The following is a 27041-nucleotide window of genomic DNA, read 5'->3' as shown; positions in this document are numbered from 1 at the left end:
CTAACTTGAGTTGCCTGCATACAAGGCAAACACTTACCACTGTACTATCTCTCCAGAGGACTCACCTTTTAAAAAGTTTGGCAGTACAGAGGTTTTCTTTTATCTTATACCATACATATGACAGAATTTCCTACTGATGACTACTCCTTGACTTGGGGATAAAGTCAGCCTCTTTAGAGCAATTAGTCATTGTGAGCTTCCAGATCACCTTGTACTGTACAGTGTTGGCCTCATGTATTAGGTGAGTGTAGGAATGATGCTGTCAAAGCTCCAGTTGGATCATAGTGTTTGAGAACACTGACTAAAGAAAAAGTCAAATAACTTCTCTAATAAAGTGCCTAGCTTATATTTTAAAGAATACATACTGGAAGAAAGATTCTACAAAGTAGATTCCTGTTACACTATCATTTCACAACATATTTGCTTAGGGGGTCTATTGGAATGAAGGCTGAACACGAGGGAAGATAAAACACTTCTTTTAAGCTCAAGTGCCCAAATTATTGTTCCTATTAGAAATATAGATTCTTAACCAAGGACCAACACTTTTTAATGCTGAAATATTTGGTATGTGTATGTGTGTATATATATATATACATATATATATATTAGGAAGAAAGTACAAGTAATTTGACTTTCAAGACAGTTAAAACTCATTAATGTTAATTACCATTGCAATATAAAATCCAGTTTGTAAATTCAAGATGTGTAGTGTAATTATGTTTAGTGTTGAGGATTATTTAACACAATCAAAGCATTAAAATAGTATGCAACAGATACTGAGTCCCAGGAAAGTGTTTATGTGACCCAGATTTCTGCAGATATGGGTAATAAGGAATTTTTCTCTTCTTTTTGTTACTGTAGAGGATGACCTATCACCAGATATTACATTTCATATTGCAGAAGAAACATCACAGCAGTAAACTACCACAGAGAATATCCACAAATTGTCCTTTAAACACATGGAGCACTAGTTTTGAGATGGGTTAGAGCATTTCTGTTGACTCAATCTTCATGTGGGCAAAAAACATTTTCTTTCTTTTTTTTTTTTTAAATTTATTTATTTTTAATTAGAGAATCACCGTGAGGGTACAGTTAAACATTTTCTTTCTTTCTTCTTTTTTCCTTTCCTTGTTTCTTTCTTTTTTCTTTTTTTTTTTTTTTTGGAGAAGTCTCCTCAAGATAGTCAAAGCCATCTACCAAGAACCTATGGCAAACATTATCATCAGTGGGGAAAAGCTAAGGGCCTTTCCTCTAAGATCGGGGACAAGACAAGGATGCTCACTCTCACCACTTCTGTTCAATATAGTACTGGAAGTATTAGCAATAGCCATTAGGCAAGAAAAAGATATTAAGTGCATTCAGATAGAAAAGGAAGAAATCAAACTCTCACTATTCGCAGATGATATGATACTATATCCAGAGAAGCCTAAAAGCTCTACTTAGAAACTCTTAGAAACAATTGACCTGTACAGTAAAGTCGCAGGCTATAAAATCAATACCCAAAAATCCATGGCCTTCCTATAAGCAAATCATGAGACAGAGGAAAGGGATATGAAAAAAGCAATCCTGTTCACAATCATGCCCCAGAAAATCAAATATCTCGTAATCAGCTTAACTAAAGAAGTAAAGGACCTCTACAAAGAAAACTATAAAATGCTACTCCATAAAATAAAAGAGGACATGAGGAAATGGAAACATATCCCCTGCTCATGGATAGGGAGAATCAACATTGTCAAAATGGCAATACTCCCAAAGCATTATACAGATTCAACGCGATCCCTATAAGGATACCCATGACATTCTTCAAAGAAATGGATCAAGCAATCCTGAAATTCATATGCAACAACAAATGCCCACGGATAGCTAAAACAATTCTTGGGAAAAAGATGATGGGAGGCATCACCCTCCCCAATCTTAAACTTTACTACAAAGCAGTAACAATTAGAACAGCATGGTACTGGAACAAAGGCAGAGCCTCAGACCAATGGAACAGAGTGAAATATCCCTACACACAACCCCAAATGTATGATCATCTAATCTTTGATAAGGGGGCAAGAAATGTGAAGTGGAGCAAGGAAAGCTTCTTTAACAAATGGTGCTGGCATAACTGGACAACCACATGCAAAAGAATGGGCTTAGACCTCGACCTGACACCATACACAAAAATTAGATCAAAATGGATTAATGACCTCAACATCAGATCACAATCCATAAGGTACATCGAAGACAAGGTTGGCAAAACCCTCCACGACACTGAAGCTAATGGTTTCTTCAAAGATGATATGCAACTGACCAACCAAGAGGAAACAGAGATAAACAAATGGGACTACATTAAACTAAGAAGCTTCTGTACTGAAAAAGATACAGTGACCAGAATACAAAGACAGTCTACAGAATGGGAAAGCATATTCACCCAATGCCCATCCGATAAGGGGTTGATATCAAGGGTATATAAGGCACTGGTTGAACTCTACAAGAAGAAAACATCCAACCCCATCAGAAAATGAGCCGAAGAAATGAACAGAAAATTTTCCAAGGAAGAGATACGAATGGCTTAAAGGTACATGGAAAAATGCTCTACATTGTAAAAAACTAAATCACACCGAGGGGCGCGTGCACTCTCGGGCTCTCTGGGAGGCTCTGTCTCACCGCACTCGTTTGGTGCTCCGGAACCACTGTGTGTACTGTTGGTCAAAGGCGGGTGATGGAAGGAAGAAGGCCAAACTGGTTGCTTGATCAGTTTATTTCGTTCTCTCTCTCTGCTTCTTCTGAGTCTGGGATCTCTCTCTGAATCTTCTTCTATCTCCTTCTTCTCTCTCCCCTGTCTTCTTCTGTCCCCCCTTTCTCTGCCCCACAGTCTCAGTTTATATAGCAAATTACATAGGGTAGTAGCACAAAGGTGGGTTTAACATCAACAAATGAACAAAGAAGGGTAAGACCATTTCTTGAGGAGATTAACAAAATCTCATCTAAGGAAATCTCATCTAAGGAGATCCTCTCAAGGATGTGATTCCAAACAAGGGTGTGTCAGGGTGTGAGCTAGTAATCTGCTTAAATAGTTATAGTAAATCTACTTCTAATATTTCTAGCAGTGTCATTCTGTATGAGCACAGTAAGAGATATAAAGTTTGGTTCTTCCTGAGGACATCCCACTATACATTCCAGACCACAATCCTCAGGCCAGGTTAATCTTCCTAACCCCAGCAGGGTCCTAGTCTTGTCAGTTACCTTTGGATCATGACAGCATTGTCCATGATCATGCCCTCAACTTATAGTTGAGTATTGTGGCACTTTGGCCTGGCCTATCTCGATGCCAGGGTAGCACATAACTCACCGCTTGCCCTGGATCCATCCTGTCCCTCTTTGGGATCCTTCTTCTAGGGTGCTCGGAACTGAGGGCAACTGAGTTAAGAAAGCAGATGCCCAGGAGTAAATATTATTTAAGTCAACCAACTCCCAAGTTAAAAGCACAATATTGTCTTCCTGTGTCCATACAGAAAGGACATTGCTTTAAGGTAAACTATGTTCCCTAAGGCAAGGCTAAAAGGACAAACCCCATGTTTTCCTACACTACATGACTAGTCATCAGGGACATGCAGATCAAATCAACCATGAGATAGCACCTTAGACCACAGAGACTGGCACACATCCAAAAGAACAAAAGCAACTGCTGTTGGAGAGGATGTGGGGAGAAAGGGACCCTTCTACACTGCTGGTGGGAATGCCGACTGGTCCAGCCCTTTGGAAAACAATATGGACACTTCTCAAAAAATTAGAAATTGAGCTTCCATTTGATCCAGCAATACTACTTCTGGGAATATACCCAGAAGAAGCAAAAAAGCATAGTCAAAATGACATCTACACTTATATGTTCATCACAGCACTGTTTCCAATAGCCAGAATCTGGAAAAAACCCGAGTGCCCGAGAACAGATGTCTGGTTAAAGAAACTTTGGTACATCTATACAATGGAATACTATGCAGCTGTTAGAAAAGATGAAGTCATGAACTTTGCATGTAAGTGGATCAACATGGAAAGTATCATGCTAAGTGAAATGAGCCAGAAAGAGAGAGACAGACATAGAAAGATTGCACTCATCTGTGGAATATAAAATAACAGAGTAGGAGACTAATACCCAAGAATAGTAGTATATAATACCAGGAGGTTTGCTCCATAGCTTGGAAGCTGGCCTCATATGCTGGGGGAAAGTCATCTCAGATAGAGAAGGGAACACCAAGTAAAATGTGATTGGAGATCCCGTGCGGGAAGGGAGATGCATGCTGAAAGTGGACTAGTGAGTGAACATGATGGCCTCTCAATACCCCTACTGCAAACCACAAAACCTAAAAGGAAAGAGAGAGAACAAATTGGAATGTCCTGCCATAGAGGCAGGGTGGGGTTGGGGGTTGGGAGGGATACTGGGTTCACTGGTGGTGGAGAATGGACACTGGTGGAGGGATGGGCTCTCAAACATTGCATGAGAGAAAAACAAGCACAAAAATGTGTGAATCTGTAACTGTACCCTTACTGTGACTCACTAATTTAAAAATTTAGAAATTTTTTTTAAAAAAGAAGATACTTACCTTACATGTGGCTAACTCAGGTTGGATTCTGGGCACCCCATATGTTCCCCTGAAGACTAGCTGGAGTGATCCTTGAGTATAGAGCCAATAATAAATCCCGAGCACTGCCAGGCCAGTGTGTCCCCTACCCCTCACCCCCACAAAAAACAAATAGAAATGAATAAAACAAACCCAGAATCAATGAGTTGGGAAGTTTACCGATTGAAGAGAAGCTTCTCCAATGTTCACTTTTTTATGGCAAGTATGGGTGAGTGAGGAAGAGACACCACCCTCTAGTTTCTGGCTATGTCAGCAAGCATGGGCTGTGATTGGGTGACTGGTTATTGTAAGATTACAAACTATTTACTTATTACTAAGAAGCATGTTAAAAAAACCTTCAGTATCCTTCCATTGTTAAAAGAGACATATTTTTTAAACGTGTTAATAAGTTTACTTATAGCTATGTAAGGGTCTTGTTTTACAATTGCACATATTTTTGGAACATCCACCTGAGGACAGCTTTATGCCTGCCTAATCATGCTCTAGACTTCGGTTATCTGTCTTTCTCCCAAGTTATTTAATATTCACTACAACATCTGAGTAGCTGACATGTATTGATCACTTCTACTTTTTAAATTCCTTTCTCATCAGAAAACACCAAACTGTGTTTGGGAAATGACCAAACACAGTTTTAAACTTAAAATTGAGATTAAGGGGCCAGAGTGATAATATAGTGGGTAAGGCACTTGCTGTAAGGCACATGGCTGACCTTGGTTTGATCCCCAGCATCCTCTAAGGTCCGCTGAGCGCCACCAGAAGTGGTCCCTGAGTACTGAGTCAGGAGTATCCCTAGCACTCAGTGTGGCCCCCTAACAAAACAAAACACTAATTAATGTTTTTTAAAAAGAATACAAAGACATTGATATTACTAATATGCATGCGCACATATTTGTTTGGGATATTATGAAATTTAAATTTGAGGTCCTTTCTGAATGAGAGCAATAAACTTTATGTTCTTTTCTTTCTCTCAGCTCCATCTGCTTTATATAACGATTTTTCTGTTTCAAGTCATAACTGTTTTTATGAGATTAAACATCAGGTCAGTGTTCTGTGTCAATTTTCCCTAAATGTGCTGCCATACTAAAGAAGTAATACTTAGAAAAAGAGGAAAGAATTATTTTTAATAAACACTCCAAGTACCAGAGTCTGAATTAAACCATTTTTAATTTTGTATGTGCTGAATAAAAAAAAAATTAAGGTATCTATTTTGATACATAGAATAAATTCTTTGTATTTCAATGACTAGTTGAGTTACGCTAACATGCCTAAGTTTTGCTGGGCAGAATTAAGATGACCCCAAATTTATTACAATTCTCTACTTATAAAATATGACTTAGATTTACTTCTTTGGCATCTAAAAGATTCCAAATTAAATAAGTCTGCAAATCTAAAACTGTTGCGTGAATGTTCGTGCAGTCGGAGGCGCTGAGATAAGGAACTCGAAAGAAATATGTCTCATGGAGGACCAGGCTTGCTCTGGCTCTTGGCAAAGGCAGAGGGCCTCATTGATCTCCTTTTATTGATCATGGCACTTCCAAAGGGCGCAATACATTGACATCACCAAAGGCACCAAAAGATGTTACAGGAAGAACATTGAGGCAACATTATTCTCTTGCATCTGCAGGCCAGTAATCTAGGCCTCTGGATATAAGATACAAAACCAAAACTGAAACCTTCCTTGGGCTAAAAGCACTCGGATTTACATCCCAAAGACCAGGCTGGGCTGCCACAGGAAATCTACATGTCAATTACAAACTAGGCAGCACCTGAAATCTACATCCCAAAGACTAGGCTGGGCCAGAGCCTGGAATCTACAATGTCAAAAGTCAGGCCTGGCTAGCACCTAAGATCTGCATATCAAAGACCAGCCAGGCTTCTGTGAGAAAAGGAAAACTGCCTCTGAAATTATTTCTTGAAGGCAGCTGAAAAGGGGAAAATATTCCTATCTGCAGTACAGTGTCCCCAACATAAAACAATTAATAAAACAATCCTAAAATAATCTACTCCTCTCTACTATATTACTAAAATAAGCTAAAACAATCTATTACTAAAATAATAGTTTACTAGTAAAATATACTAAAACAAACCTAAAGAAATCTACTACTTATATTTAGCAACGTAGCACTGTGGTCCCATTGCTCATCGATTTGCTCAAGCAGGCACCAGTAATGTCTCCATTGTGAGACTTGTCACTGTTTTTGGATATGCCACGGGTAGCAGGCTCTGCCATGAGGGTGGGAATTCTCGGTAGCTTGCTGGTCTCTCTGAGAGGGATGGAGGAATCAAACTTGGGTAGGCCACTTGCAAGGCAAACGCCCTACCCACTGTATTTATATATTCTATTAAAAATCCCCTCTAACCCACTTACCCTTTATTTTTCTTTCTTTTTTTTAGAGAAGCTAAAAAGTTTGTGAGTGAAAATGAAGGAGCTCTTGGTAAAGGAAAAGGAAAACGGTGGTTTGCATTTAAGATGATGATGGCTAAGGTCAGTATTTTTATCATTGGTGTGGTGTATACTGTATACTCTCATCAGATGCCACTTTGTTCCCAAGTTGGTGAAAACTGGTCTTTTTTCCCCTTCAGAAAGTGAAACAAATATTATACTCTATATATATAAAGCACAAATGCACATAGGTTGGCATTAAAACTGGGGCAGAGGAAGACACAATAAAAATTTGCCCTAAAGGCTCCATATGTTTCAGACCCCACGGTTCTTCAGCTCTCAGCATGACTAGGAATTGGGAAGAGGCCAAGGGAGAGATTTAGGCTGCGATTTATTGTTTGTAGGCTTGTGATCTAGGGGGACAGCACAGGACAATGTGTGCTGGCTGGTCCTCTGAACAAAGGCAGGGTCTTTACAGGGAGAGGTGGGAAGGGCCTGTTATGTAAACATAGAGGGGCAGGAGGTAGAGGCATTTGTGTAAATGTGTCACGTGTTTCACTTCCTTGTTTAATCTCTACCTCTAGGTAAGATTTTTAGTTTTAAAATGAGAAAATGTCACTAAAGGGTCATCACTGAGTCTTTCTTGGCACAATCTGGATTAGTCTAGTTTATTAGGATCCTTCCTAGCCATTTCTTGAAGAAATGCTGCTCAAAGGTGGGTTTGGCTTAGCCTTTTTTTTTTTTTTTTCATTTCTAGTGAAAAGCAAAATTGTGGTAGTTGTGAGAAGGATGAAGGTGGGGTAGGGTGTTAAGTCCTGAACACAATGTATTCTACCTCCCTCAGAAAAATACTATGAAAATTACATTGATATATTGTTAAAAATAAAAGTTAAATGAGATATGAAAATGACAAGGCAAGTTAAAAATAGTGATATATGGCAAAGACTTGCTTTGTATGATTTTATCACTTCCAGATGTAAAACATTGTGTGCCTTTCATTTTCATTCCCTGACAGTTTAGGGGTTACAGATCAAGATTTTTTTCTCAAAATAGTGATGTTACAGAGTCATATGACTGTCTCTACCAGAAACATCAATTATAAGCTGGATAGAAATAATTATATATATGAAGATATTTGGAAAAGGTCAAAATAGGAACTAATATTTATTTGTCATTTACAATGTGTCAAGCACAATATTGAATTCTTCTCTAAAGTTATATTTAATTCTCAGGGCAAATAAAGTATGTATTATTTCTACTTCATGCTAAATGTATTGCAAAAAAAAGCCCCGAGGTTTTATGAGTACATTATAATTTACCATTCTTCTGAACAGTCCTCTTGACCATAGCTAGCCCAACACTATTAAATAATATAGAAGGAATGTATTTCATAAAAATAGACTTATACTTTTTCTTCTTCCCTTTCCAATGATACTAGGCCAGTTCCTTTTAGCTGTCTGTTCTGTCCCTACCAGACTGAAAAGTGTCTCTCATCATAGTTCTGCCATAGATAGCTTACTCTGCTAGACCCAGGAATCCTTCAAGCGAAATCTAGATCTTAGCCATATTTTATTAATTCCTTTACACAATGAATACTTAATTAAATATATACAACTTGAGAATCGCCTTTTTAGTCCTAACTCAATTCATGATTTCTTTTTGCCTGGAAAAATAAATAGGCTTTTCTCCACATATTTTTGTAGAAGAGGGCCACCTGAGGTTGGAGAGTTAGTATGGCGGCTAGGGCACTTGCTTTGCATACAGCTGACCAAGGGTTAATCCCCAGGCCCCATAAAATCTCAAAGCCTGCCAAAAATCACCTGTGAGCTCAGAAACAGGAGACCTGAACACAGTTGGATATAGCCCCCCAAACTAAAAATAAAACAAAGCAATAAAAACTTAGTGTTTTTTTTTTTTTTTTGAGTGAAGGAGATCTAAAACTTTCAGTCAAGTTGACTTTACAAAAGGCAATAGGTGACTCTAGAAAAGTCATTGTCTTAATGTATTTGGGCCCAAGGGGGATGAACGTCATGATAAGTGGTTAGGTTTAATTGTCATATTCGGCTTTCCTTTCAGAAATGGGCAAAATTTCTTCGTGATTTTGAGAACTTCAAAGCTGCTTGTGTACCATGGGAAAATAAAATCAAGGCAATTGAAAGTAAGTGCTCATCAGATCCTGTTAGATCAGGAAAAGATGTCCTAGATAAACGTTTCATAAACTTCTTAGATGCCTTTCTCAGTTTCTGTACTATTGCAAAGATTTCAAGCAGAAAACAAATAAACAGGAATGTTTTTTACACCCTCTTTGCTCATTCTGAAGTTTTACTAGCACTTATCCCCTTCAGCACTGGAGCCTGCCCTTTGTTGTCCCATATTAGACGAAAACACTCTCATGTTTTGATTTTGTTTTCCCTCTGATACAAAGAAATTCATGTAACTCACAGTGAGTTGTTTTATTAGGATGACATGGCAATGTCTTTTGCCACTGAATATGGCATTAAAATGATATGCTTTTACTGAGTATTCAAAAAATGATTTAAATAAATAAATGTTAAAAAAGTGAAACTATTTTAGAGGCTAATATATATATATATGTATATATATATATACATATATGTATAAATTTTTGGAAACTAAGCCTTAAACCTCTGAAGTAGAATTAGCAATTAGTATCCAGGAACTTGCTCTAATGAAAATCCCATTGTGTCTTAATTTAGAACAAAATTCACAGAGAAGACAGTATAATATACTGAACCCATAGCCTGCTTCACATAGTTCTCTGGGCTTACAACAAAGTCAATAAAATTATGAAATATTGTAGAAATGTAGTAAATAATTAAACATGAAAGTCTATAATAAGAAACTTCAACATTTTGGGTTACAATCTTGTCATATTTTGTTTTCTAAGAATTTTAACTAGGATTGGATCTCCTCTGTGCCTCCAGAATAGGGCAGCTTTTCCTGCTGGTTAGATGTGGCATTGTGTAATTAAAATGGAGGCTTCACGGGGAGATAAAATAACGGATGGAAATTTCATTGGCATGATTGGGCATGTTTTAGGAGTGACTGTCCCTCAGTCCTTTGTCTTCCATTATCAGATGACAATGAGTTAAATAGAATGCATCAGCTCATTAATTGTATTCCATTCTGCACACTCCTATACCACCTCTTTCTTAGTTTTTCTTCTGACTTAATTTTTCTATCATTATCACTAGTAATCATACTGTTAACAATATCACTGCAACTGTATTTTCTATTTGTTTTAACTTTTAATAGTACAACTTCATTTTATTTTATGTTTATTTCTCCCACTGGAAATGAAAGCAGAAATTTAGTTGTATTCATTGCTAGATTGCTAGAAAGAATATATTTTATGTTATTAAATTATACTGAGTGCAATCAAATGTATAGAACAGACATCATGAAATTCTTAGGTTTTAACTGCATAGCTAAAAAATCAAACCTTAAGAAGTATTAAGAATGCAGGGTCATTAAGAGTATTAACATTCTTAAAGGGTTGTGTGAAAAGATCTCTAACTTTGGTTCCTGTTTGCCACAGCTGATTTGTTTAAGTAAGAAACAACTACTTAGTCCCTGAGCTTGATTCTACTCACTTATTAAGTGATAGGACTAGTTTTGATCAATTAAAAATATCCCAAGATATTTGTAATTAGCTACAGTTATAATAGCAAATTATCAAAGGACCATAGACTAAACTCTAGACTATGTCAATACTGATGTCAAATTTATTTCTTCTATAAGGGCTGGAGCAATAGTACAGTGGGTAGGGCATTTGCCTTGTATGCGGCCTACCCGGGTTCGATTTCTCTGTCCCTCTCGGAGAGCCTGACAAGCTGCTGAGAGTATCTCGCCCACACGGCAGAGCCTGGCAAGCTACCTGTGGCATATTCGACATGCCAAGAACAGTAACAACAAGTCTCACAATGGAGACATTACTGGTGCCCGCTCCAACAAATCTATGAGCAACAGGATGACAGTAATACAGTGATAATAACCTATATTGAGTAAGATAGGAATGAAGAGAATTATTTTATTTCCAGTAATTATAAATAAAAATGTGGGGACCAGAGCCATGGGTACAGCCATGGGATGCTTGCTTTGCATGACAAGCTTTGCATGCTTTGCCAGCATGAATTTGATCTCTGCCACCACATATGGTACCCTGAGCCCACCAGGAGTGATTCCTGAGCAATACTCCTGAAGCACTGCTCGGTATGACCCAAAATTTTAAAAAAATTAATGAGATATGCATATGACATGCACCCCCTCATGTGTGCCATAGTAGGAAAAATAGATTACTTTGAGTTACTTCTTCCTGACTTCCCCTAGAAAATTTGGAAGAGTCAGGCTGGACAATTTTGCAAGTGTGAGTTGTTTTTCTCAATATTTCACTTATTTCTATGATTTTGTCCTTTTGTTTGTTTGTTTGCTTGTTTGAGGGCCACAAGGGCAATGTTCAGGGGTTACTCCTTACAGTGCTCGGGAGACCATATGGGATGCTGAAGATCTAACCAGGATTGGCCACGCATAAGGCAAATGCTGTGACCATCCACTGTACTATCTCTCGGTCTAAGAACTTTATCAGTCGCTGTAGTAGAAGTATTCTCAGGGAATAGCCTGTCAAAAAGAAAATAATATATTTGCAATGAAAAGTTGAAGCTAAAGTGAATAGAAGTGGGAAGAGGTCACACAGTTTTCTAGGCTGTTTTTCTGAGGTTCTTTTGCCTCTGTTTTTCTGAGGTTATTTTGTTCTTCTGAGATTCACTGGATCTATTATTGGAGGTTTGCACATTTAAGATTTTACAAGAAATTTGGGATTTAGCTAGTTATATGTAAGGTCCTTTCCAAACCAACATTCTATGGCTTATAAGTTACAATCAGTTTTCACTGTATTTGTAAGTACGTGAAGTTTTTTACCTTATACTTTTAAGAAATTAATAATTGAAACAGATAATTGAAACAGATAAATTAGATATATAATTCTACTGAGAAATCTGCACAATTAACCTTCATTGCAATTTAGTATAAAAAGGTTAAACATTTGCACTGTTTATAAAGTGTATGGACTGGAGTGATAGCACAGTGGGTAGGGCGTTTGCCTTGCACGTGGCTTACCTGGGTTCGATACCCTCTGTCCCTCTGGGAGAGCCCGGCAAGCTACTGAGAGTATTCCACCTTCACGGCAAAGCCTGGCAAACTACCTATGACGTATTCTATATGCCCAAAACAGTAAAAACAAGTCTCACAATGGAAACGTTACTGGTGCCCGCTTGAGCAAATCGATGAACAATGGGAAGATAGTACTACAGTGCTATAAAGTGTATATTTATTTTATGAAAGTAAATGCCCTATTTGTGGTATATAGACCTCTATGCATTTTTGAAAATTTTAGGCAATGTGGTTTATCAAATTGTTTATGGTATGAACTGGAGCGATAGCACAGCGAGTAGGGCGTTTGCCTTGCACTCGGCTCACCCAGGTTTGATTCCTCTGTCCCTCTCAGAGAGCCTAGCAAGCTACCGAGAGTATCCCGCCTGCACAGCAGTGCCTGGCAAGCTACCATGGTGTATTTGATATGCCAAAAACAGTAACAATAAGTTTCTCAATGAGAGACGCTACTGGTGCCCGCTAGAACAAATTGATGAGCAATGGGATGACAATGACAGTGACTTAATTAATTAAGACACTTATTTTCCAGGGGTCATATAGCAAGGAATGGGCATGGTGCTTATTGGAAGGAAAGTATTATAAAAAATTAGTACAGAAGGGAGGGAGGATATTAAGAACAAGGTAAGGAAGAGCAAGGATCTTGTGCTGGAAATCTATACCAAAAGGTTTACATGTGTTTCCAAGGAGACATTTGCCTCCAATACCCAGAGGCACAGGTTATCTGCAGTTGAAACCACTATAATAATTTTAAGCTCTAAGTCCTCTTTCTTCAATAAAATATGATGAGAGAAACTGCTGAGGCAATCCTAGGTAGTGGTTACCAGAGCACATAGATAACAGCTATGCAATGATCTAAACACCGAGAGCCAAGTGGATGATTAGATATCTAGGAAAGGAGCCTTCACTTTTTCACTTCTGCAAATGGACTGGGGCATCCATTTTTAATACCAGAGGGCAGGTAATGGAGGAATATTTATTAAAACCTCGTGATTTTAGAATGCTTACAGATCTCTACAGTTCTCCACAAAATGAAATGAGTATCAATCCTTTTTCTGATTGCAAAGAAAAACAAATATTCAGACTTCAAATGAATTGATTTCTTTCAAAATGTCCACTTAGATATTAATTTTCTAAGTTTCCACTTAGAAACTGTGACTGTGTTATGGGAATTAAACAGCACCTAAAGAATAGACTAAGTTCCAAAAAAAGGTGATGACACTAATGTGAGGCTGGACTCTTAGGAAGCAGATGATGCAATTGTCTCCACACAAACCTTCATGTTTCTGGAATAATCTTTTTTCTACTTAGATTGTCTCAAAGCCAGAGGGCCCCCACAAAGTACTGGGGTGTTTTATGAAGCAGTACAAGGGACTGATGTTATTCATATTTTCTTCTTGAGCAACTGAAAATGAAGATCAGGAAATGAGAATAACGGCTGGGAAAAGAGAGAAAGCTGATATAACATCTTAGTAAATTAATCTTGTCTTTTGAACATTTATAAAATCTCATACTGATATTTCAAAATCTGGGTTTTTTTTCCCTCTTCCATTCTATGACTTAAGGTTCTTTTGTGAATTTTTTTTTAGTCAATGAGAACTGAACAAATCATTTTTCTCTGGGGAAGGTGTGAGTGGGTACAACATTCTTGTCTGTTTCCACTAAATGTTTTTTTTTAAAAGTGGTGTTTTAAGGATCTTGTCTTACTTCACAGGACCAACACAGTGTTTCTTGGTCTTTCTCTTCATCGTCGAATATTACTGCAGTCTCAACTTTGTCCACACAGGCCTTGATGCTCAATTGTCTTGCCTTCTTTTGGGTATTCTAGGTTTTACTTCAAACTAAAGTTCCTCTTCCCCAGCTCCAGTGCTGCAGTGTCTTTGACCAGCTTCAGTTATCTACTGAAATATCAACTTCCCTAACATACTTCAGTGAACCTGTCTAAAGCAGCTCCTCTCATTCCTTTAGTACCTATCTGCGGATTAACACAGTTATGTATATGTTGAGGTATATATCAAATATGGTGTAAAAACTATGAGGAATTATGCATGTTTTCTACCTAGAAAATATATGTAGATAACATATTTAACATATGCAACCCATTAATATACAACACAGTTTATACATAGCAACACATATATCTCTTTAATATTAAAATATTTTCATAATATTGTTTCCATTTGTTACTGCATGTAATTTCTTTTAGGACAGAAAATCTTTCCTGGCTTATTTCTAGAAGTAGTTAATAATGGTGTGTAAAGTGAACGAATGAATTTCAGTTTCTACACCATACTTGTAAAATGAGAAGAAAACACAGGTTGTTCTATAAGATAATTGTCGGTAATGGTGTGATAAACTTTCTTGAGAAGGGCTTTGTTTGCTTGAAAAAGAGGGAGAAAGAAATCCAGTAACTATACAGATAGCTAACTACCAAGCAGGCAATGTCAGGACCACTTTACAAGTGTTCGCTTATTTAGCTCAACAAATAAAATAGACCCTTCAGATAGATATCTATGCTGACCGCTAATCAAAGGCAGATTTCCCCTTCTCCTCCCCACCACCCCCCACCATGATGGGACTCTGAGATGATGCCCACAAACTGCCCCCTTTTGTGGAGCAGTTTTGTAGCCCCCTTGGCTACTTACCAAGCTCCTACACGGCCATGATCCAGAGACAGACACACAAACCTTGGAACTGAGCAGCTCTCTGCAGAGATCTCTCCAGACCCTGATTATTAAAATTTTAGAACTCGTAGAGTGCACAGCCGCTCTTGCTGCCATGTGACATTATATGCAAACCATAAGAAGCAATACAAAACAAATTGTCTATCATTGCCTTTTCAGCAGTTTTGAGTGGTGGTGGGACCGGTGTCGAAATATTGAATGTAATCATAGTAGAGAGAGAGGAGAGAGAGTATTGTGGAAATTGTCTGCCACACAGGCAGAGGAAGAGCTGGAATGGGGGCAGGGGGAGTACTGGGAATTTTTGTGGTGGAAAATGTGCACTGATGAAGGGATGGGTGATTGATCATTGTATGACCGAAACCCAAACATGAAAGCTTTGTAACTATATTTCATGGTGAATCAATAAAAAAAAAAACAAAGGCAGCTTTCCCTTGGATGGACTCATGGACTCTAAGAATGCATCATAATTCCTGCACACAATTTCATTTCTTTAAAAGAGAGCACAGGAATCTTGCTTAACATCTTTTCTTTGTGCATGGAAAATGAAGATTGTGCAAAACTATATTGGAAGAGAATTAATTCATTATAAAAATATTTTGTTTGGAAGGTTCAAAACATAACTTTTGTTTTGGTCTGTTTTGACCTCATCTTTATCCTTTTAATTTTCTTTATAATAGGTCAGTTTGGTTCATCAGTGGCCTCATACTTCCTCTTCTTGAGATGGATGTATGGAGTAAACATGGTTCTCTTTATCCTGACATTCAGTCTCATCATGTTGCCAGAGGTAAGACTCTGACTCCCAGTTTACAAATATACTAAAACAAATAGCTCATGTTATCACTCCCCTAGAAAAGCACCTATAAATTTTGGGGAGAATAGTTGGGGCCACACCCAGTGCAGTCAGGATTTACTACTGGCTCTGCCCTCACTGCCAACTCCTGACAATTCTTCGGCACCATATGGGATGCCAGGATCAAACTCAGAGGTTAGTCACATACAAGGAAAGCACCCTACCTGCTGCACTATTGTTCCAGCCAGAACAGCACCATTTCCTTGAGATTGGAATAAATAAATGAAAGACATCCAGTCTGAGTTCTACAGTATTTGTGAGCAGGTAAATATCTAAAATAGTGCTTATGGGCCAAATATCCTAATCTTTCCTCCAAAGCATGCACAAGTCTTCTGAATGTATGTATATATTTATATCACTTCACTTGTCTTGTATCACTTCCCGTTGATCTTCAATTTGCTCGAGCGGACGCTAGTAACATCTCCATTTGTCCCTGTCACGTGCTAGTGTAGCCCAATGATATCTGCTCACTCTAGGAAAAGGAAGAGCCTCAAATCATTCATTCAGGGTTTTGACGAAGAAGTCTGACCATCTCATTGGTGAATGGCCACGTGGTCTTTTGATGTCCCGTGGAATCCAGTCGGTAACTGCTCTAGTCCACTGGTCATCTCTGAATCACATTACATGACCGGCCCATCTGATTTTTGATGTCTTGGCAAACAAGACAGCATCCCTGAGTCTTGATCATCGATGGAGGTCGGAACTCCAGATTTCTTCTCTCACTTGAGTGAAATGTGATACTCCTAGCATTTCAATTCTTTCAATTCCTTTCAATTTCAAAGGAACTTTCAATTCCTCTTTGGGATACTTGAATAGCATTCTTGTTCTGTTTTCGTAGGGCCCAGGTCTCTGAGGCATATGTTATTGTGGGAAGAATGGTGGACTTGAAAAGATATGCCCAGAGCTGGAGGTTCTTTGTCCTCTTAATCACTTTTTCAACCCTCTTGAAGGCATTCCACGCTGCTCTCTTCCTCCTGCACAGTTCTGGCGCCAAGTCATTCCTCATGTTGAGTTCTTGACCCAGGTACACATAGCTGCTGCATTCGGAGATGTTTGTTCCATTAAGAGCAAATGGCGCATCAGGGGCTAGTTCATTTTTCATGAGCATTGTCTTGTTGAGATTCAGCTGCAGTCCTACCTTTCCACACTCTCGGTTGAAATTGGCCAGCATTTGTGCCGCTTGGCTAATATTTGGCGTTATGAGAACGATGTTATCAGCGAAGCGGAGGTGGTGTAGTTGCCGACCATCTATCTTCACTCCCATTTCTTCCCATTCCAGTTGTCCAGATGTTCTCAAGGGTGGCACTGAAGAGTTTCAGTGAAATGGTATCACCCTGCCGAACCCCTCTCTCTACATCAATGATCATTTCCTTGTAGAATGATGAGATCCTGGTGCTGAATCTGTAATACAGCTCGAGGAGGATCTTATTGTACTGAATTTGAACACCCTGTTTGGCTAGGGCTTCGATGAGCACTTCAGTCTCAACAGAATTGACTTAATTATGTAAAGACTTTAAGGCCTTTTTAAGTCTATGAACGTTAGACAGAGCGGCATCTTGAACTCTCGTGAAACTTCAATGAGTTTAGTCACTGTGTGGATATGGTCGATCATGCTGAATCCTTTTTGGAACCTGGCTTGCTCCCATTGTTGTCCCTCATCTAGTGTTCTGCCTATTCTATTCAGGATGACATGAGTGAACAACTTGTAGACGACAGACAACATGCAGATTGGGCAATAATTGCCTATGTCGTGAATATCTCCCTTCTTTTACAACAGAACGTTCCTGCTGGTTTTCCACTGGGACAGAAACTTGCATACAGACAGGTAGCATGTGGAGAGCCGAGCCAGTGTATTGATGAGTACTGGCAGCAGATTCTTCAGGTGTTCGGGTCTGACCTTTCTGAATTGGGTGCTGTACGCGTCTTTACTGACAAAATGGCTTGTCAGATTTTGGAAGGGAGGACGTTGGGAATAACATATCCATCCTGCAGAATTTGGTTTGGGGCAGGTGGACGTGGCTGTTGAAGAGATCTGAGTAGAAGTCGTGAATAATCCTCTCCGTTGCCTTTCTGGAAGATGTGATATATCCATCAGGACATCGGAGGGCAGTCATCTTGGTCTTGTAGTTACTGAAGGACAGGCAAGTGTTGAAAATACTTTTCCTGGCTTCTGCCACATTGGCCAACACTGCTGCTCTTCTCTCTTTGAGGTCTTCCTTTATCACTTCTCTGGACAGCTTTGCGAGCTCAGACATTAGCTTGTGGTTGCCTGAGGCTCACACCAAACCATGTTGACAAATGAGCTCAAGAGTTTCCAAAGACAGGAGTCTGTCTGTGACTTTCCCACTCTCGGCATTCTTCACACAGTCATGGAGGTGCTGAACCAGACGATCATATTCTTTGTCGATGTTGTTAAGGATGGCATCTTCCCACACTGCCACAATAGTGCCAAAGAGCTCCCTGTTGGTGGTCATTCTGAGTTTTCTTCTTAAACTTAAACTTTTCAGTTCCTTCTCCCCAATCTGTGAAGTGGAATTTTGAACGAAGGAGACGGTGGTCCGATCCCATTTGAAATTTTGGGAAAACAGCGACATTGGTTAGGCAAAACCTTCGATTGAATATGATGTGGATGTCGTGGATGTCTCCCTTCTTGTACGTTCCTGCTGGTTTTCCACTGACCTCCACTACCCAGCCACCACCACACCTGAAGAATCTGCTGCCAGTACTCATCAATACACTGTCTCGGCTCTTCACATGCTATCTGTCCATATGCAAGGTTCCGTCCCAATGAAAAACCAGTAGGACTGTTCCCTTGTACAAGAAGGGAGACATCCACGACATAGGCAACTATTACTCAATCTGCCTGTTGTCCGTCCTCTACAAGTTGTTCACTCAAGTCATCCTGAACAGAACAGGCAGAACACTAGATGAAAGACAACCATGCGAGCAAGCCGGATTCCAAAAAGGATTCAGCACGATCGACAACATCCACACAGTGACCAAGCTCATTGAAGTTTTGCGAGAATTCAAGATGCCACTCTGTCTAATGTTCATCAATTTAAAGTAGTCCTTTGATTCTGTTGAGACTGAAGTGCTCATAGAAACCCTAGCCAAACAGGGTGCTCAAACTCAGTACATCAAGATCCTCTGCGAGCTGCAAGCTGTATTACTGATTTACCACCAGGATCTCACCATTTTACAAGGAAGTGAACATTGACGTAAAGAGAAAGGTTTGGCAGGGTTGATACCATTTCACTGAAACTCTTCAGTGCCACCCTCAAGAACATCATGTGACGACTAGAATGGGAAGGAATGACAGTGAAGATAGACGGTCGGCAACTACACTATCTCTGCTTCGCTTTTGATATTGTTCTAATAACACCAAACATTAGCCAAGCAGTACAAATGCTGGCCGATTTCGACCTCAAGTGTGGAAAGGTCGGATTTCGCTGAATCTCACCAAAACAATGCTCCTGAAAAACGAACTTGTCCTTGACATTTCATTTGCTCTCAATGGAACAAACATCTCCGAATGCAGCAGCCATGTGTACCTTGGTCAAGAACTCAACATGAGGAATGGCTTCATGCCAGAACAGCACAGGAGAAGTGCAGAATGCTTGCAAGAGCGTTGAAGAAGTGCTTAAGAGGACAAAGAACCTCCAGCTCTGGGCATATCTTTTCAAGTCTACCGTTCTTCCCGCACTAACATATGCCTCAGAGACCTGGGCCCTATGAAAACAGGATGTGAACTCTATTCAAGTATCCCAAAGAGGAATCAAAAGAGCTATGCTAGGAGTATCACATTTCACTCAAGTGAGAGAAGAAATCTGGAGTTCTGACCTCCGTAGAGGATTAAGACTCAGGGATACTGTCTTGTTTGCCAAGACATCAAAAATCAGATGGGCCAGTCATGTAATGTGATTCAGAAACAACCGGCAGACTAGAGCTGTTACTGACTGGATTTCACGGGATGTCATAAGACGGCATGGCCACCCACCAATGAGATGGTCAGACTTCTTCGGCAAAACCCTGAACAAACTGTTTGAGGCTCTTTCTGTTCCTGGAACGAGCAGATACCATTGGGCTATACTAGCACACAACAGGGACGAATGGAGAGGTTATGGTGCCTGCTTGAGCAAATCTAAGATCAATGGGATGACAAATGATACAAGTAATTTGCTCTGTTCAGCAATGCCTATCTCCCAGACTCAGTGTTTTTTCAGAAATTCTGGAAATGGGTTGATTGTTTAACATTATTATTGAGCATTATTGTCCATTTGTATCCAGCCCTCTCACTAGCATAATAATAATAGTACCAATAATTTAAAATGTAATGCATTTTAAAATTTTACTTTATTTTATTGAGCCTCCCCAGTGATGCTCAGAAGACTCAGATCCCCCACCAGTGAATAACTCTTAATAGTGCAAGGAATTTTAATAGTGCAAATTTCTTCTTTTACTTACTGAACCTCAATACAAATTTATAAGGTAGGTTATTGATGAGGTTTTCTCTTCTTATGTAAGAATGTGAAAATGGACTCATGAAATTCTTATTAGACTTACTTTACATCTCACAGTGAATTTTTTTTAAGCTGATCTAGGATAACGATCATCATTCTACATAATTCTATTTTTTCACCTTGATTTATTAGTATATTAAACGCTGAAATAATTTGGGAATTTATGAATATTTGGGTCTTGGAAGACTAAAAATCTATATTTCTCATATAGATTAGAAATTCTGTGTAGTTCATTTCTCAATAATAAACCTTTAGGAAATGAAATAGAATGCATGAATCTATTTTCTTTCCGCTTAGTCCTGGCTTTACTTTTGCTTATTTCCTAAGAAAACTTGAAACCCCATCAACAGCTACCATGATATTCCTTAATGTCAGATACAGGTTACACATAGAATTTTATTTGTGTGTATATGTACTTTCTCCACTCCATCCTCACTACTGCCTCTTTGTGGAGGCAGTGAACAATGCAGCATATTCTTTGGAAATTGTATCACTGTATCACTGTCATCCCGTGCTCATCAATTTGCTCCAGTGGACACCAGTAAAGCCTCCATTGTGAGACTTTTTCTTACTGTTTTTGGCATATCGAATATGCCATGGGTAACTTGCCAGGCTCTGCCATGTAGGTGAGATACTCTCAGTAGCTTGCCACCTCTCCGAGAGGGGCGGAGGAATGGAACCTGAGTCGGCTGCAATCATTCATTTCAATAGGAAGCTTATTTTCACTTCCTGTTCTGATCATGCAGAAAAGTTCTGATTCAGGGTAAATCCTTTTTTGTCTCTTAGTTTTGGGGGGGAGACAGGGACTGAATAGGACTTCAAGATTTCTCCCAAGCCAAAAAAGATTGGGAAATTATAAAAGGAAGAAATTGTAGAATACCTAATATGCAGAGGAGAGAGCTAATATGTGTTCCATTAGAACTAGGAAGAAAATTGGTTTTTGTGTTCTTTTAGTGTGTTTTATGTCTGAAGGACTTCTTGTTTTCTGGCTATTGACTACCAAGTTCAGCAAAAGAACCAAAGAGGAAGTTTTGTAACTTTCAGAACCATCAGAGGTCAGGCTGACCTCTTCTACACAAGCAACATTTCTAAGTGCTACTCTGATCTCAGTGGCCTCACTCATCTTTCCTATGCTCCATGTGTCCATTGGGCCCAAATTTCCTCTGTTCCTGGGCAAGACTGAAAACAAATTTTCACTGTCTGGTTTAGCATTCATCTTTGAGGTGAGATAGCATGGATAGAATCCAGCCTCTGATCTATTCCGTTCTGTTCTATTTTGTCTTGGTTCTGTCCAGGTCTGTTCTGGTTCTTGTTCTGTTCTGGTCCTGTTCTGTCCCAGGATTCCAGAGGGATGGCAGGGCCTCCATGGAAGGCAGCCAGTTTGTGTGCTAGAAGGGCATAAAGGCTGCCTTCTAACTTTTTACTACTAAAACTCTGCTCCAGACTTCTGACCACATTAATACCCAACCTCTAGTGCCAGGACTGAAAATCACTTCTTACAGAAACAGCTGCATCTGCTTAACAAGCTCATGCCTGCTACTTGGCACGGGGGTGATGGTACTGTTCCAGTTCTGTGAACTAATCTTGCCACTCACTGGCTGACTCCACTGCTAATCACTTCTCTCTAATTTGGTGGCACAGATCAGGGCAATAAATATGCATTGGTGGTAAGTCATGATCATAATGATACATAATCTTGTTGACATCCTCAAACTATGATTTTTTTCTAAGTGATCTCCTAGTGGTTTGTTCACTGAATTCAGAATATTGTTTCCTAGCACTCACCTTAGTTCTTAACTCTGAGCTTGACTGTCAGTTCCCAGAAAATGGGATCCCAACTGGAAACCCAAAGAGTTCCCATAAAACAATTACTGGAACAAGACCATCTGCAGTCACATCTGTAGCTCAGACTTTATTTCCAATTGTTAACTGATTTCATTGCCTTTTTTCCATAGTACCTCTGGGGTTTACCATATGGCAGTTTACCTAGGAAAACCGTTCCCAGAGCCGAAGAAGCATCTGCAGCAAATTTTGGTGTGTTGTACGACTTCAATGTAAGTGTCTTCAATCTTCTGACACCACTTCACTTTCTCTTCTGAGGTTAAATGAAAGATATGAAATAGTTTTCAAAAGGAAGAAAGATAAATAAAACAGGGGAACATGGAATAAAAGTAAGTAGGGTTTAAGTATGATAGTATGGTTTGCTGAATGAAATATGGTTTGCTCAAGTTATTGGATGAAAGTGAGCTGATAATTCAAAGATTGGAAGAAAAATGAACTTGTCGAAGAACATTTTGCAAATGTATTTTTTTCAATCTTGTTGGGGTCAGAAGGAATTAAAATCTTGGCATTTCATATTGAACTCTTCACTTCTTAAACAAGTAAGCTTGTTTAGGAAGTGACCACTTTTGACCACTATTGAGTGGACAATACAGAAAAAGCCACAAAATACTAAAAATACTGAATTTTAACTTCTGACTAGTGCTAGAATGCTAACACTTTAATGTAGTACGCAAATGAACTGTAGTACTAAATTGTACTTCATTGTAGTACTAACGTGACTGTTAACGTTTGGCCTGTACTAAGTACGGAATACTGTCTTGGCAGGGACTCATTGCTGTGCACAGAGAGGTCATTTAATTTCTTATATTATTTTAAGAACATTGAAAAGATTAGAAAAAGATTAGAGATTGAAAAGTGTAGAGGGAGACACAGCATAAGGTGGAGATTGGGAGATGAGGAATTCAAGAAACTTCAAAGAATCAAATATAAGCAATATTTCAGGTATATTGGAGCAATGAGGGAAGAAAAGCAAGTCTTCGTTTTCACAGTGTCAATATGAATATGAATATTTCACAAATGCTCTTGATTCTATCAACCTCACAATTTGTTGTGAGCTGTCTAAAGAGCAGATCCCATTTGCTACATTTCCCCTGAGACCTTTAATACAGTCCTTAACCTGTAGAGGACTAATGGATCTTGTTAAATGCTGTCCTTAGTAAGGGAAAGAACTTGTAGAGCATAGAGATAAGAACCATAGAATATCATTTATGTGTACAGAGTCCAAAATTTCACCCGTAAAAATGTTCTCACCAGACCGTCCCAGCCCCTCCCCCCTTCACTCAGGACTGCTGCCCTGGCCAGCGGCATGCTGTTCCCCAGCACCGCAGCCATTTTCTCTTCTGGCCCAAGTGTGTGACATCCCCCGACCCCCCTACTCGAATCCCAGTCAGCATCTCAAATTCAGCTACAGTGCGGCAGGGAGCATAGCCTATTTTTCAGGGGGCGTGGCCTCTGCTGAAGTGGGCATGGCCTATTTTGGGGCCGAAGTTATTTCCCTCAGACCCAGCTATTGTTACATCTCAGTCTTCATTACCTATGTCCGTGAGTAGCATCCTAGCTATCCAAAAACCAGTAGGCCAACAGGCCACTAGTCTATTCCAATTTCACCAAAATACCAATGAATACAAGAAGCTGTACAAGTCCAATGTAAAAGAGCACATTCTACAAAAGCTTCACTTGAGGCCTCACATAAGGATTAGAGGAACATCTGAGAGGAAGGACATATTCTAGAAGGGGAAAATAAAAAGGTGACCACCATTAACCGAGTCCATCTAGAATCCTTTTTCACAACAAGAGGGAATATAAATAGTGAACTTGAAGGTCACTCCTCCATACCCCCACAACAACATGAAGAAACAGCGCAAATCCCCACCACAAGGAAAGGAGGATGAAAGGAGTCCAGAAACCTCAATTGGCATTTCCCACAAACTTGAACTCTCCAACAAAGAATTCAGAGATGAAATATTGAAGATGTTCAGTGAACTCAATGTAAAGATAGAACAAGTATCCATTAAATTAAAGGAGGACCTGAAATGGAATTGACAGCCAAGAAAATAAGGAAGAAATGAGAGCAGAAATAAAAAAGCTACAAAAAGAAATGTCACGAATAAAGGACTTAGTAGATGAAATAAAAAACTCAGTGGGTGCCCTCAACAATAGAAAGGCTACAGTGGAAGACAGAATCAGTGAACTTGAAGATGAGCTGCAGGAAGCCTACAGGCAACAATAAACAATGGGAAGAGATCTCAAAATAGCTCTAGGGTGAATCAGAGTCATTGGGGATGATTTCAAGTGGAACAACATTAGAATCATTGGAGTACCAGAAGGACAGGGAAGAACCCCAACAAAAAAACCACAGTCAAAGAAATAATTGCTGAAAAGTTCCCAGAGCTGGAGAATGTAGGCATCCAGATTCAAGGAGCCTGAAGGGTGCCAGCTAAAAGAGACCCTAACAGAAAAACCCTAAGACATATTATAATTAGAATGATGGATGTCATGGATAGAGACACAATAGTGCAAGCAGCAAGGTCAAAGAAGGAAATCACATACAAAGGAGCACCCCTTAGATTCATGGCAGACCTTTCAGAGGAAACCCTCCAAGCCCAAAGGCAGTGGTGGGATATAGTGAAAAAACTCAATGAAATTAATGCCTCACCACGAATACTTTATCCGGCTAAACTCTCAATCAAACTCAAAGGAACAGTACACTATTTCATGGATAAACAACAGCTTAGGAACTTCATAAACTCAAAACTAACTTAAATGAAGGACCAAAGGGGGTATTGTAAGACAAGAAAACTCCCTACAAGCACAACAAATCCTTACAGAAAGATAGCACAAAACCCCATAATAATAATCTTTCTTAATGTCAATGGTCTAAATTCACCAATTAAGAGACACAGAATGGCAAAAATGAATTCAGAGACTGAACCCAATATTCTGCTGCCTGCAAGAAACACATCTGAACAGCCAGAACAAATACAGATTCAAAGTAAAGGATGGAAAACAATCCTGTAAGCAAACAACTCCCCCCCAAAACTGGGGTAGCCTTACTAGTATCGGACAACATAGACCTCAAGTTGAAAAAGATTAGAAGGGACAGTGAAGGCCAATTTTTATTAACCAAAAGATATGTACAGCTGGAAGAAATCACACTGCTAAACGTGTATGTACCCAATGAGGGACTAACTAAATACCTACAACTGCTGACAGATCTTAAGGATATTGAGAGCAACACAATAGTAGTTGGAGAGTTCAACACCACCCTATCACCTTTGGATAGATCAAGAAGATTAAAACTCACCAAGGAAATACTGGCTTTGAAGGAAGAAATAGATGAGAGAGGGCTAGTAGATCTATACAGGACTTTATATCCGCCCCCCTCAAAATACACCTTCTTTTCCAGTGCACATGGAATATTTTCCAGAATAGACTATGTGCTTGCCCACACAACATACCAAGAAGAATCAAGAAGATAGACATTGTATCAGCTATCTTTTTAGACCATGATGCACTAAAGATAGAAGTTAATCATGCACATACAAAGAAACCCAAATCAAACACCTGGAAATTAAATAATTCAATGTTGAACAATGAGTGGGTCAGGAAGGAAATCAAGGAATAAATCAAAAGGTACCTGGAAACAAATAAGAATAAAGACACGAGCTCCCAGAACCTGTGGGATGCAGCTAAAGCTGTGTTAAGGAGAAAATTTATAGCCCTGCAAGCATTTCTCAGGAAGGAAGAAAGGGCCCACATAAATAACTTGACTTCACAGCTCAAGATTTTAGAAAAGGACCAACAAGAGCCCAAACCAGGCAGAAGGAAAGAGATAGTAATACTTAGAGCAGAAATCAATGGCATGAAAACCCAAAAAACAATCTGAAAGATCAATGAAACCAATAGCTGGTTCTTCAAGAAAATAGACAAGATTAATAAAACACTAGCAAGACTCACAAAGAAAGAGAGAGAGAGAACCCTAATAAACCAAATCAGAAATGAAAAGGGAAATATCACAACAGAAACCAAAGAAATTCAAAAGATCATCAGAGACTACTTTGAAAATATGTAGGCCATGAAACAAAAGAACCTAGAAGAAATGGATAAGTTCCTGGATTCCTATAATCTTCCAAGGCTGAATCAAGAAGACCTGGAATACCTGAATAGACCCATTAATATCAAGGATGTTGAAACTGTAATTAAAAGTCTTCCCCAAAACAAAAGCTCAGGTCTAGATGGATTCACTAGTGAATTTTTCCAAAAATTTAAAGAGGACCTATTTCCAGTTATTCTAAAGCTTTTCCAGGAAATTGAAGAAACAGAAACTCTCCCAAAGAGTTTCTGTGAGGCTCATATCTCCCTAATACCAAAAGCAAACAGACATCACACAAAAATAGAAAACTACAGAACAAGATCCCTGATGAACACAAATGCAAAGATTCTCAACAAAACATTCATCATCATCATCATCCCATTGATCATCAAATTTCTCAAGCAGTCTCAGTAATATCTCCATTCTTCCTAGCCCTGAGATTTTAGAAGCCTCTCTCTACTCATCCTTCCCAACGATTCCACATTGAAGGCTCTTTCAGGGTCAGGGGAATGAGACCAAGCTTGTTACTGGTTTTGGCATATTAATACACCATGGGGATCTTGCGAGGTTCTCCCATGTGGGCAGGAAACTCCCGGTAGTTTGCCAGGTTATCCCAGAGGGAGAAGTAGGCTATAAGATATCAAAATATTAGCAAATAGAATTCAACAACTCATCAAAAAATCATTTATCACAACTAAATGGAATTCATCCTGGGGATGCAAGGGTGGTTCAACATTTGGAAATCAATCAACATAATCCATCATATCAACAAAAGTAAAGATAAGAACCATATGATCATATCAGTAGATGCAGAGAAAGCACTTGACAAGATCCAGCACCCATTTATGCTGAAAACTCTT

The 27041-nt window shown here is 39.1% G+C and overlaps 1 protein-coding gene across 1 annotated transcript in view; it reads left to right on the top strand.

Moving 5' to 3' along the window:
- TMC1 (transmembrane channel like 1) overlaps window positions 1–27041 on the top strand; it is a 163112-nt gene that overhangs the window by 69284 nt on the left and 66787 nt on the right. Inside the window, exons 5-8 of the mRNA XM_055122337.1 lie at window positions 7017–7107; window positions 9082–9163; window positions 15554–15660; window positions 22202–22300. Of these exons, the coding sequence (XP_054978312.1) occupies window positions 7017–7107; window positions 9082–9163; window positions 15554–15660; window positions 22202–22300 (379 nt within the window). The remainder of the gene's footprint in view (window positions 1–7016; window positions 7108–9081; window positions 9164–15553; window positions 15661–22201; window positions 22301–27041) is intronic.

The sequence above is a fragment of the Sorex araneus genome, chromosome 1 (genome assembly GCF_027595985.1).
Source record: "Sorex araneus isolate mSorAra2 chromosome 1, mSorAra2.pri, whole genome shotgun sequence".
Taxonomy (NCBI): Eukaryota; Metazoa; Chordata; class Mammalia; order Eulipotyphla; family Soricidae; genus Sorex; species Sorex araneus.
The sequence above is the reverse complement of the archived record's forward strand: the minus strand, read 5'-3'. Positions and strand labels throughout refer to the sequence as shown.